This window comes from Tachyglossus aculeatus, chromosome 7 (assembly GCF_015852505.1).
Source record: "Tachyglossus aculeatus isolate mTacAcu1 chromosome 7, mTacAcu1.pri, whole genome shotgun sequence".
Classification (NCBI taxonomy): domain Eukaryota; kingdom Metazoa; phylum Chordata; class Mammalia; order Monotremata; family Tachyglossidae; genus Tachyglossus; species Tachyglossus aculeatus.
This window is the reverse complement of record NC_052072.1, coordinates 17743105-17755435: the sequence shown is the minus strand read 5'-3', so window position 1 is coordinate 17755435 and position 12331 is coordinate 17743105. Positions and strand designations below refer to the sequence as shown.

The 12331-nt window shown below is 49.7% G+C and overlaps 1 protein-coding gene across 1 annotated transcript in view; it reads left to right on the top strand.

The window, feature by feature from the left end:
* Window positions 1–12331, top strand: part of UHRF1BP1 (UHRF1 binding protein 1) — a 103974-nt gene that overhangs the window by 75181 nt on the left and 16462 nt on the right. The window contains exons 13-14 of the mRNA XM_038749684.1: window positions 823–1016; window positions 6560–7902. Coding sequence (XP_038605612.1) covers window positions 823–1016; window positions 6560–7902 — 1537 coding nt within the window. The remainder of the gene's footprint in view (window positions 1–822; window positions 1017–6559; window positions 7903–12331) is intronic.

Sequence of the window (12331 nt, the reverse complement as noted above, 5' to 3'; positions counted from 1 at the left end):
GGAATGCCCTCCCTCTGCCCATCCGCCAAGCTAGCTCTCTTCCTCCCTTCAAGGCCTTACTGAGAGCTCACCTCCTCCAGGAGGCCTTCCCACACTGAGCCCCTTCCTTCCTCTCCCCCTCGTCCCCCTCTCCATCCTTCCCATCTTACCTCCCTCCCTTCCCCACAGCACCTGTGTATATGTATATATACTTGACATATTTATTACTCTATTTATTTATTTTACTTGTACATATCTATTCTATTTATTTTATTTTGTTAGTATGTTTGGTTTTGTTCTCTGTCTCCCCCTTTTAGACTGTGAGCCCACTGTTGGGTAGGGACTGTCTCTATATATTGCCAACTTGTACTTCCCAAGCGCTTAGTACAGTGCTCTGCACACAGTAAGCGCTCAATAAATACAATTGATTGATTGATTTGTTCCCCCTTCCCAGCCCCTCAGCACTCATGGACATATCTGTCATTTATTTATGTGTATTAATGTGTGTCTACCCACACATTCCCAGCCCCTCAGCACTCATGGACATATCTGTCATTTATTTATGTGTATTAATGTGTGTCCACCCCTCTAGACTGTGAGCTCACTGTGGGCAGGGAATATAATATTGTTATATGGTACTCTCCCAAGCACTTAGTACAGTGCTCTGCACGCAGTAAGTGCTCCGTAAATACGATCGATTGATTGATTTTATGGCTGATGGTGCTGTGGGAGGCCTGGGAGGGTCCAGCCCCTTGGCATGGTGACCAGGATGACCGTAAGCAGCTATGCTCAGCCCCTCTCCTCGCTCTCTGAACTCTCCGTATTCCCTTTCCCGCCTTCTAGTTCCCTGCCCCAACCTGTATGTGCAGCTGAACGGCCTAACCTTCACCCTGCACCCCGTTAGCCTCCTTTGGGGGAACCTCTTCTCTTTGGACCTCTACCGCAGCCTGAGGCATTTCAAAGCCATTTACAAGCTGGAGGACTCAAGCCAGCAGGATGAGCATCTTGACACCCGGTTGGATGCTTTCCAGGTGAAGGTAAGACGGGCTCAAGCAATCCATCGGCGGTATTTATTTATAATAATAATAATAATGGTATTTATTAAGCTCTTACTATGTGCAAAGGCACTGTTCTAAATGCTGGGGAGCTTACAAGGTGATCAGGTTGTCCCACGTGGGGCTCACAATCTTAATCCTCATTTTACAGATGAGGTAACGGAGCCCTACCAGTTATCAGTGGCGTAGTGCAGGGTAATAATAAGAATTATAATTAGGGTACTTGTTAAGCACTTATTAGGTGCCAAACTGTTCTAAGTGCTGGGATAGAGACAGGTTAAAAATAATAATAATAATAATAAATAATAGCATTTATTAAGCGCTTACTATGTGCAAAGGCCCTGTTCTAAGTTCTGGGGAGCTTGCAAGGCCATCAGGTTGTCCCACATGGGGCTCACAGTCTTAATCCCCATTTTACAGATGAGGTAACGGAGGCCTACCAGTTATCAGTGGCGTAGTGCAGGGTAATAATAAGAATTATAATTAGGGTACTTGTTAAACACTGATTAGGTGCCAAACAGTGTTCTAAGCACTGGGATAGATACAGGTTAATAATAGTAACAATGATAGCATTTATTAAGTGCTTACTATGTGCAAAGGCACTGTTCTAAGTGCTGGGGAGCTTACAAGGCCATCAGGTTGTCCCACGTGGGGCTCACAGTCTTAATCCCCATTTTACAGATGAGGTAACAGAGGCCTACCAGTTATCAGTGGCGTAGTGCAGGGTAATAATAAGAATTATAATTAGGGTTCTTGTTAAGCACTTATTAGGTGCCAAACTGTTCTAAGTGCTGGGATAGATACAGGTTAATAATAATAATAATAATAAATAATAGCATTTATTAAGCGCTTACTATGTGCAAAGGCACTGTTCTAAGTTCAGGGGAGCTTACAAGGCCATCAGGTTGTCCCACGTGGGGCTCACAGTCTTAATCCCCATTTTACAGATGAGGTAACGGAGGCCTACCAGTTATCAGTGGCGTAGTGCAGGGTTATAATAAGAATTATAATTAGGGTTCTTGTTAAGCACTTATTAGGTGCCAAACAGTGTTCTAAGTGCTGGGATAGATACAGGTTAATAATAATAATAATAATAATAATAAATAATAGCATTTATTAAGCGCTTACTATGTGCAAAGGCCCTGTTCTAAGTTCTGGGGAGCTTGCAAGGCCATCAGGTTGTCCCACGTGGGGCTCACAGTCTTAATCCCCATTTTACAGATGAGGTAACGGAGGCCTACCAGTTATCAGTGGCGTAGTGCAGGATAATAATAAGACTTATAATTAGGGTACTTGTTAAGTGCTTATTAGGTGCCAGACAGTGTTCTAAGCACTGGGATAGATACAGGTCAATAATAATAAAAATGATAGCATTTATTAAGCGCTTACTATGTGCAAAGCACTGTTCTAAGCGCTGGAGAGCTTACAAGGTGATCAGGTTGTCCCACGTGGGGCTCACAATCTTAATCCCCATTTTACAGATGAGGTAACGGAGGCCTACCAGTTATCAGTGGCGTAGTGCAGGGTAATAATAAGAATTGTAATTAGGGTACTTGTTAAGCGCTTATTAGGTGCCAAACAGTGTTCTAAGTGCTGGGATAGATGCAGGTTAATCAGGTTGGACGCAGTTCCTGTCCCACATGGGGCTCACAGTCTTAATCTTCATTTTACAGATGAGACAAGTGAGGCCTACCAGTTATCAGTGGCGTAGTGCAGGTTAATAATAAGAATTATAATTGGGGTACTTGTTAATTGCTTCTTAGGTGCCAAACAGTGTTCTAAGCACTGGGATAGATACAGGTTAATAATAATAATAATAGCATTTATTAAGCGCTTACTATGTGCAAAGCACTGTTCTAAGCGCTGGTGGGGATACAAGGTCATCAAGGTTGTCCCACATGGGGCTCACAGTCTTAATCCTCATTTTACAGATGAGGTAACGGAGGCCTACCAGTTATCGGTGGCGTAGTGCAGGGTAATAATAAGAATTATAATTAGGGTACTTGTTAAGTGATTATTGGGTGCCAAACAGTGTTCTAAGCGCTGGGATAGATACAGGTTAATCAGGTTGGACGCAGTTCCTGTCCCACATGGGGCTCACAGTCTTAATCCCCATTTTACAGATGAGGTAACTGAGGCCTACCAGTTATCGGTGGGGTAGTGCAGGGTAATAATAAGAATTATAATTGGGGTACTTGTTAAGTTCTTATTAGGTGCCAATCAGTGTTCTAAGCGCTGGGATAGATACAGGTTAATAATAATAATAATAATAATAATGATAGCATTTATTAAGCACTTACTATGTGCAAAGCACTGTTCTAAGCGCTGGGGGGGAATACAAGGTAATCAGGGTTGTCCCACGTGGGGCTCACAGTCTTAATCCTCATTTTACAGATGAGGCAACTGAGGCCTACCAGTTATCAGTGGTGTAGTGCAGGGTAATAATAAGAATTATAATTAGGGTACTTGTTAAACACTGATTAGGTGCCAAACAGTGTTCTAAGCGCTGGGATAGATACAGGTTAATAATAATAATAATAATAATAGCATTTATTAAGCGCTTACTATGTGCAAAGCACTGTTCTAAGCACTGGGGGGGATACAAGGTAATCAAGGTTGTCCCACGTGGGGCTCACCGTCTTAATCCTCATTTTACAGATGAGGTAACCGAGGCCTACCAGTTATCAGTGGCGTAGTGCAGGGTAATAATAAGAATTATAATTAGGGTACTTGTTAAGTGATTATTAAGTGCCAAACAGTGTTCTAAGCACTGGGATAGATACAGGTTAATAATAATAATAATAATAATGATAGCATTTATTAAGTGCTTACTATATGCAAGGCACTGTTCTAAACTCTGAGGGGAGTACAAGGTAATCAAGGTTGTCCCCGTGGGGCTCACAGTCTTAATCCTCATTTTACAGATGAGGGAACGGAGGCCTACCAGTTATCAGTGGCGTAGTGCAGGGTATTAATAAGAATTGTAATTAGGGTACTTGTTAAGCGCTTATTAGGTGCCAAACAGTGTTCTAAGCACTGGGATAGATACAGGTTAATTAGGTTGGACGCAGTCCCTGTCCCACATGGGGCTCACACTCTTAATCACCATTTTCCAGATGAGGGAACTGAGGCCCAGAGAAGTGAAGTGACTAGCCCATGTCACACAGTAGAGAAGTGACGGAGCCAGGATTAGAACCCAGGTCCTTCTGAGTGGGTGCCTCTGGCTTGATCCACTAAGCCACGCTGCTTCTCAGAGAACCGTGCTAAGCCCTTTGGGGAGGACAAGGTAACAGAGAAGGAGTGTGGCCTAATGAATAGAGCACAGGCTTGGGAGTCCAAAGGACCAGGGTTCTAATCCTGGCTCCGCCACTTGTCTGCTGGGTGACCTTGGGCAAGCCACTTGGCTTCTCTGTGCCTCAGTTCCCTCATCTGTGAAATGGGGGTGAAGACTGGGAGCCCCAGGTGGGACGTGGACTGTGTCCACCCTGATTAACTTGTATCTACCCCAGCGCTTAGTACAGTGCCTGGCATATAGTAAGACTGTGAGCTCACTGTGGGCCGTGCTTTGCACATAGTAAGCGCTCAGTAAATACGGTTGAATGAAGTCCTGAGCAAATACCATAAAAAAGGACACAGTCTTTGCCCACAATGAGCTTAGAGTCTAGTGGTGGCATTTTAGCCACCACATCCAGCGCTTAGTACAGTGCCTGGAACAGAGTAAGCGCTTAACAAACACCTTAATAATAATAATAACTAACAATAATAATAATAATAATAAACAATAAATTATTATGTATTGTTATATATATTGTCCCTCCTTCCTCTCCCCCTCCTCTCCATCCCCATTCCCCCACCTTACCTCCTTCCCCTCCCCACAGCACCTGTATATATGTATATATATTTGTACGTATTTATTTTATTTGTACATATTCTATTTATTTTATTTTGTTAATATGTTTTGTTTTGTTGTCTGTCTCCCCCTTCTAGACTGTGAGCCCACTGTTGGGTAGGGACCGTCTCCATATGTTGCCAACTTGGACTTCCCAAGCGCTTAGTACAGGGCTCTGCACACAGTAAGCGCTCAATAAATACAATTGAATGAATGAATGAATATTATGTATATCATTATATATTGAATATTATTATTATTATTATTGTGTGTTTCGCTCTTGCCAGACATCAAGGGTTCAGCTTCTGCCTGGTGGAAAGCAACCAAGTTTTTGAAGGACAGAAAGGACTCTCCTACTTCATTCATTCATTCAGTCATATTTATTGAGCGCTTACTGTGTGCAGAGCACTGGACTACATGCTTGGGAGAGTACAATGCAACAACAGACACATTCCCTGCCCACAATGATCTTACAGTCTGGGGGGGGGAAACAGATATTAATATAAAAAAAATGACAGATAAGGACATAAGTGCTGTGGGGCTGGGATGGGGCAAGAACAGAGGGAACAAGTTGAGGTGACAGAAGGGAGTGAAAGAAGCAGCGTGGCTCAGTGGAAAGAGCCCGGGCTTTGGAGTCAGAGGTCATGGGTTCAAATCCCGGCTCCGCCAACTGTCAGCTGGGTGACTTTGGGCAAGTCACTCCACTTCTCTGGGCCTCAGTAAAATGGGGATTAAAACTGTGAGCCCCCCATGGAACAACCGGATCACCCTGTAACTTCCCCAGCGCTTAGAACAGTGCTTGGCACATAGTAAGCGCTTAATAAATACCATCATTATTATTATTATTATTAAAGAAGGGGGGGCGGCCTTAGGGAAGGCCTCCTGGAGGAGGTGTGCCTTCAATAAGGCTTTGAAGGAGGGAAGACTGACTGTCTGCTTTGAGGAGGGAGGGCATTCCAGGCCAGAGGCAGGATGCGGGCGAGGGGTCATCATCATCATCATCATCATCAGTTGTATTTATTGAGCGCTTACTGTGTGCAGAGCACTGTACTAAGCGCTTGGGAAGTCCAAGTTGGCAACATATAGAGACAGTCCCTACCCAACAGTGGGCTCACATTCTGCGGCGAGACGGTGGGATCGAGGCCCAGTGAGAAGGTTGGCATTAGAGGAGCCAAGTGTGCAGGCTGGGTTGTAAAAAGAGAGTAGCAAGGTGAGGTAGAGGGGGCAAGGTGTTGGACTGCTTTAAAGCCAGTGGTGAGGAGTTTGATGTGGAGGTGGATGGGCAACCCCTGGAGTTTTTGAGGAGTGGGGTGACGTGTCTTGAATGTTTTTGTAGAAAAATGATCCAGGCAGCAGAGTGAAGTATGGACTGGAGGGGGGGAGAGGCAGGAGGCCGGGCGGTCAGCAAGGAGGCGGGTGCAGTAATCGGGGCGGGAGAGGATGAATGATTGTATTACTATGGTAGCGATCTGGATGGAGAGGAAAGGGCGGATTTTAGCGATGTTGTGAAGGTGGTCTTTCTCTCCTGTTTCTTCTGTCCTCTTTCTCTCATCTCTCTCTCTCTCTCTCCTGTCTTCCTCTCCCCCCCACACCCCATGGCTAGTGTGCACACTGTTTCCGTCTGTCTGTCCCGCAGGTGAGCATCCCTTTAGAGAAGAGAGCCCAAGCGGGGCCTCAGCGTCCCCAGGCCCTGGCCGTGTCCACTTCCGCCGTGACGGCCACCAACACCCGCCACGCCCCACACTGCAGCCACCTGGAGCTCCAGAACCTCTTCCGCCGTTTCGCGGCGGTCGAGTTCTTCCACCCCACCCACACCCGCTTCCCCAAGGCGGCGGGCGGCTTCGGCCTCCTTCACCCGCTCTTCCTGCACCACGCCTTCCAGATGGACCTCCTGGCCCAGCATCCTCGCCCCCTCCCCCCGACGAGGCCCGCGGCCTCCCAAGACCTGTGGTCGGTCCGCTTCGCCCGGGTCTCCCTGGATTTCGAGGGGGCGGGGAGCCGAGCCGTCAACTTCGTGGCTCCGTTCCCCCTGTCCGTGTGGGCCTGCCTGCCCACCCGCTGGGACCGGGCCCGGCGGTCCCCGCCGGCCTCGGAGGGGAGGCTGACGTCCTCGGCCAGCTTGGACGGCTGCGTCCGGGCCCGGGGACCCGGGCCCCGGCAAAGGTCAAAGACGGAGTGGGACCTGAAGAGCCTCTCGGGAGCTCCGGAGGGCCGGAGCGTGCCGGGCGAAGGGGACACCGGCGGGGAGGCGGAACGGGCCGCGGATGTCCACGTGCTCCTGCACTCCCCGGCTGCGGTGCGGGGACACCTGGACCACTATCAGTACCTGGCCCTGCTCCGCCTGAAGGAAGCCCTGCAGAGCCTGCAGGACCAGCTGGCCCAGGACACCCGGGCCGTGACGGGGGAGCCCCCGCAGGCCCGCTCGGCCTGCCTGGGGGTCCTGTTCCCCGGGGCCGAGGTGGCCCTGCTCATGCCCCCGACCCCCGAGCCCGGCTCCGCGGACTCGGAGACCACCAGCCTCGTCGACTCGGAATTCTCCCCTCCGGAGGAGCGCGACCCCAAGTCCGACGTCTCCTCGGACCGGGGCTCGGGCGGCAGCCCCGGGAGGCGCCCGGAGGACGGCGGCGGCGAAAACCCGGACCTCTCGCGGGGGAAGCCGCCGTCCCCCGAGAAAAACGGACTGGCCGGGGGGGGCCCCGGGGCGGTGGAGGCGAAGGGGCCCCCCAGCCCGGCCGGCGGCCCCCACCCTCCCGTTGGCAAGGAGCGAGTCCCCAACGGCCAGGCGGAGCCCGGGCCCTTGAAGAACCTGGAGGCGGAACTGCCCGGCGCCCTGCACATTAAGGATGCGACGAAGGAGGCCTTCCACGCCACCGTGGACCTCACCCGAGAGGCGGTGTCGCTGACCAAGGACGCCTTCAGCCTGAGCAGGGATCGGATGACCTCCACCGTGCAGAAGATGCTGTCGCTGCCTCCGGCCAAGTGAGCGGCTCCTCCCCGGACTCCCCGGAGCCCTTCTCGGGCCCAAGTCGGGTAACCCGGCCCGGCGTAGCTCGCCCCGCCTCCGACCCCGATCTGGCCGAGCGGAGCCCGAGAACCGAGGAGCGCACGGCCCGGTGATGCTGATGTTGATGACGGCATTTATTAAGCGCTTACTATGTGCCAAGCACTGTTCTGAGCGCTGGGGAGGTTACAGGGTGATCAGGTTGTCCCACGGGGGGCTCACAGTCTTAGTCTCCATTTTACAGACGAGGTAACTGAGGCCCAGAGAAGTGAAGTGACTTGCCCATAGTCACACAGCTGACAATTGGCCGAGCTGGGATTTGAACCCGTGACCTCTGGCTCCAAAGCCCGGGCCCCTTCCACTGAGCCACGCTGCTCCCCTTAGTGGAAAGAGCCCGGGCCTGGCTTCTGATCCCGGCTCCTTCTCTTGCCTGCTCGGTGCCCTTGGGCAAGTCCTTGAGAAGCAGTGTGGCTTAGTGGAAAGAGCCCGGGCTTGGGAGTTAGAGGTCGCGGGTTCTAATCCCGACTCTGCTGCTGATCAGCTGTGTGACTCGGGGCAGTCACTTGACTTCTCTGGGCCTCAGTTACCTCATCTGGAAAATGGGGGTGGACTGTGAGCCCCACGTAGGACAACCTGATTACCTTGTATCTACCCCAGCGCTTAGAACAGTCCTCGGCACATAGTAAGCGCTTAACAAATGCCATCAGCGCTTAGAACAGTGCCAGCGCTTTGAACAGTGCTCTGCACATAGTAAGCGCTTAACAAATGCCATTATTATTATTATTATCATTATTATTTCACTTCTCCATGCCTCACTTTCCTCACCTGTAAAATGGGGATTCAGCGCCTGTTCTCACTCTTATGTAGACTTTGAGCCCTATGCAGGGTCTGGATCTGCTGGATTAACTTGTATTTATCCCAGTGCTTAAAGCGGAGTAAGGAATACCGTAGTGGCCGTAATAATAATAATTGCTGAGAGGTCTGGATCCGCCCAGAAGCGAGGATAGAGAAACCGCATGACTCAGTGGAAGAGCCCGGGCCCAGGAACCAGAGGACCTGGGTTCGGATCCCGGCTCCGCCACTTGTCTGCTGTGTGACCCGGGGCAAGTCACTTCACTTCTCTGGGCTTCACTTAACTCCCCTGCAAAATGGGGATTTGACGGTGATCCCTAGCAGGACAGGGATTGTGTCCAACCCAGTTATCTTGTACCTACCTCAGAGCCTAGTATGATACCTGGCACAAAGTAAGCACTTAACAAATAGCCATAAAAATGAATTTGGATTTCACATCCATCAGTCAGTGGTCTTTATTGAGCTCTTACTATGCTAAGCTCTTGGAGGATGCAGTATTACAGTCGGTGGACACGTTTTCCACCCACAACGAGCTCACAGTCTAGAGAGGTGACAGGCCGGGGTGCGTATGGTACCTTGGTCTCTGCATGGCTCTGATTGCCCGGATGTCCCGGCAACCCATTCCGATTTTCCGGAGGTTCCGGCAGTCCGCCGGGACGAGGACACGTGGGCCAAAAGCCGGTCATCTCACCGCCCCACCTGTCCTCCTCCCGGGCAAGAAGAGGCGAGAGTGGGGAACTGAGGAGAGGCTCAGGCGTGGATCGATTTAGGACCAATAGGTCCGCCCCTCTCCAGGGGACTGGGCCAGCCCCTCTATAATAATAATCATGACGGTAATAATCGTGGTATTTGTGAAGCGCTTACTGTGTGCCAGGCGCTGTACTAAGCCATTCGGGTTAGTCCACGTGGGGCTCACAGTTTTACAAATGAGGTAACTGAGGCCCAGAGAAGTGAAGTGACTTCCCCAAGGTCCCCAAGTTGGCGGAGCTGGGAATTAGAGCCCAGGTCCTTCCGACTCCCAAGCTTGGGCTCTGTCCAGCAGGCCATGCTGCTTGTCTCCTGCTTCTTTTCGATCCACAGTCTTGCCTTATTGTCAAGCGTGAGATGCAGGAGCGCCTCTGGGCATCTTTGGTACTTCTCGGTGGATCTTGGGTTTTGGGGAGCGGGCGGAGGCCACCCGAAGATTTTGCTGGATCACGGTTTGGGCAGATCCTCGCCTGAAAGGGCGTCGGAGCATCTCAGTAGGATAATGACTTCTCTGAGCCTCAGTTACCTCATCTGTAAAATGGGGATTAAGATTGTGAGCCCCACATGGGGCAACTTGATCACCTTGTATCCCCCCCAGCGCTTAGAACAGTGCTCTGCACATAGTAAGCGCTTAACAAATGCCATTATTATTATTATTATTATAATGCAGTAGTATTAGAGAAGCAGCGTGGCTCAGTGGAAAGAGCCCGGGCTTTGGAGTCCCCCCTCACTTACCTCTTTCCCCTCCCCACAGCACCTGTCTATATGTATATATGTTTGTACGTTTTTATTACTCTATTTATTTTACTTGTACATATTTATTCTATTTATTTTATTTTGTTAATATGTTTTGTTTTGTTCTCTGTCTCCCCCGTCTAGACTGTGAGCCCACCGTTGGGTAGGGAGCATCTCGATATGTTGCCAACTTGGACTTCCCAAGCGCTTAGTACAGTGCTCTGCACACAGTAAGCGCTCAGTAAATATGATTGAATGAATGAATGAATGAATGAATGGAGTCAGAGGTCATGGGTTCAAATCCCAGCTCCACACATTGTCAGCTGTGTGACGTTGGGCAAGCCACTTAACTTCTCTGTGCCTTGGTTACCTCATCTGTAAAATGGGGATGAAAACTGTGAGCCCCCCCTAGGACAACCTGATCACCTTCTAACCTCCTTAGTGCTTAGAACGGTGCTTTGCTCATAGTAAGTGCTTAATAAATGCCATTATTATTTGAGAAGCAGCGTGGCTCAGTGGCAAGAGCCTGGGCTTTGGAGTCATAGGTCTTGGGTTCAAATCCTGGCCCCACCAATTGTCAGCTGTGTGACTTTGGGCAAGTCACTTCACTTCTCTGGGCCTCAGTTCCCTCATCTGTCAAATGGGGATGAAGACTGTGAGCCCCACGTGGGACAACCTGATCACCTTGTAACCTCCCCAGCGCTTAGAACAGTGCTTTGCACATAGAAAGAGCTTAATACATGCCATTATTATTATTATTATTTTATTATTCATACCAATAGGATGGAGCCCGAGTGACCCCCTCCAAAGTCTCAGTGTGGCCTCCGCTAGGAATAGATTTCAAGGGGTGATGTTGATCCCGGGGGTGGGGGAGTTGAGGAGGCAGGGAGGCTGGTGGATGGGAACTCTTAAGGCTCTGGGAGGTAGGAAAAGAAGAACTCGGAAACCGGGGAAAGGAAACAGTAGTAAATGATGGGTTTTTAAAAATGGTATTTGTTAAGCACTTACTATGTGCCAGGCACCATATTAAGCGCTGGGGTGGGTATGAGCTAATCAGGTTGGACCCAGTCCACGCCCCACGGGGGGCTCACAGTCTTCATCCCCACGTTAGGGATGAGGGCACTGAGGCCCAGAAAAGTGAAGTGACTTGCCCATGGTCACCCATGTTCTGTTTTGTTGTCTTTCTCCCCCTTCTAGACTGTGAGCCCGTTATTGGTTAGGGACCGTCTCTAGATGTTGCCGACTTGTAATAATAATAATAGTGGTATTTGTTAAGTGCTTACTAAGTGCAAAGCACTGTTCTAAGTGCTGGGGAGGTTACCTTGTGATCAGGTTGTCCCACAGGGGGCTCACAGTTTTTAATCCCCATTGTTCAGATGAGGTAACAGAGGTCCAGAGAAGTGAAGTGACTTGCCCAAAGTCACACAGCTGACAGTTGGCAGAGTCAGGATTTGAACCCATGACCTCTGACTCCAAAGCCCGGGCTCTTTCCACTGAGCCACGCTGCTTCTCCGCCCAAGCGCTTAGTACAGTGCTCTGCACACAGTAAGTGCTCAATAAATACAATTGAATGAATGAATGAATGAAAAGTGGCAGAAACGGGATTAGAACACAGGTCCTTCTGACTCCCGGGCCTGGGTTCTATCTGCTAGGCCACACACTGCTTCAGTGTTGTTCCCAGTAATAATAATAATAATAATAATAATAATGGCATTTTGTTAAGTGCTTAGTATATGCCAAGCACTGTTCTCTGCATAGAGAAGCAGCGTGGCTCAGTGGAAAGAGCACGGGCTTTGGAGTCAGACAGAGGTCATGGGTTCGAATCCCGGTTCCACCACAAGTCTGCTGTGTGACCTTGGGCAAGTCACTTAACTTCTCTGAGCCTCAGTTACCTCATCTGTAAAAATGGGGATTAAGACTGTGAGCCCCACGTGGGACAACTTGATCACACTGTATCCCCCCCGGCGCTTAGAACAGTGCTTTGCACATAGTAAGCGCTTAACAAATGCCATCATTATTATTATTATTATTCTAAGTGCTGGGGAGGATACAAGGTGATCTTGTCCCACGTGG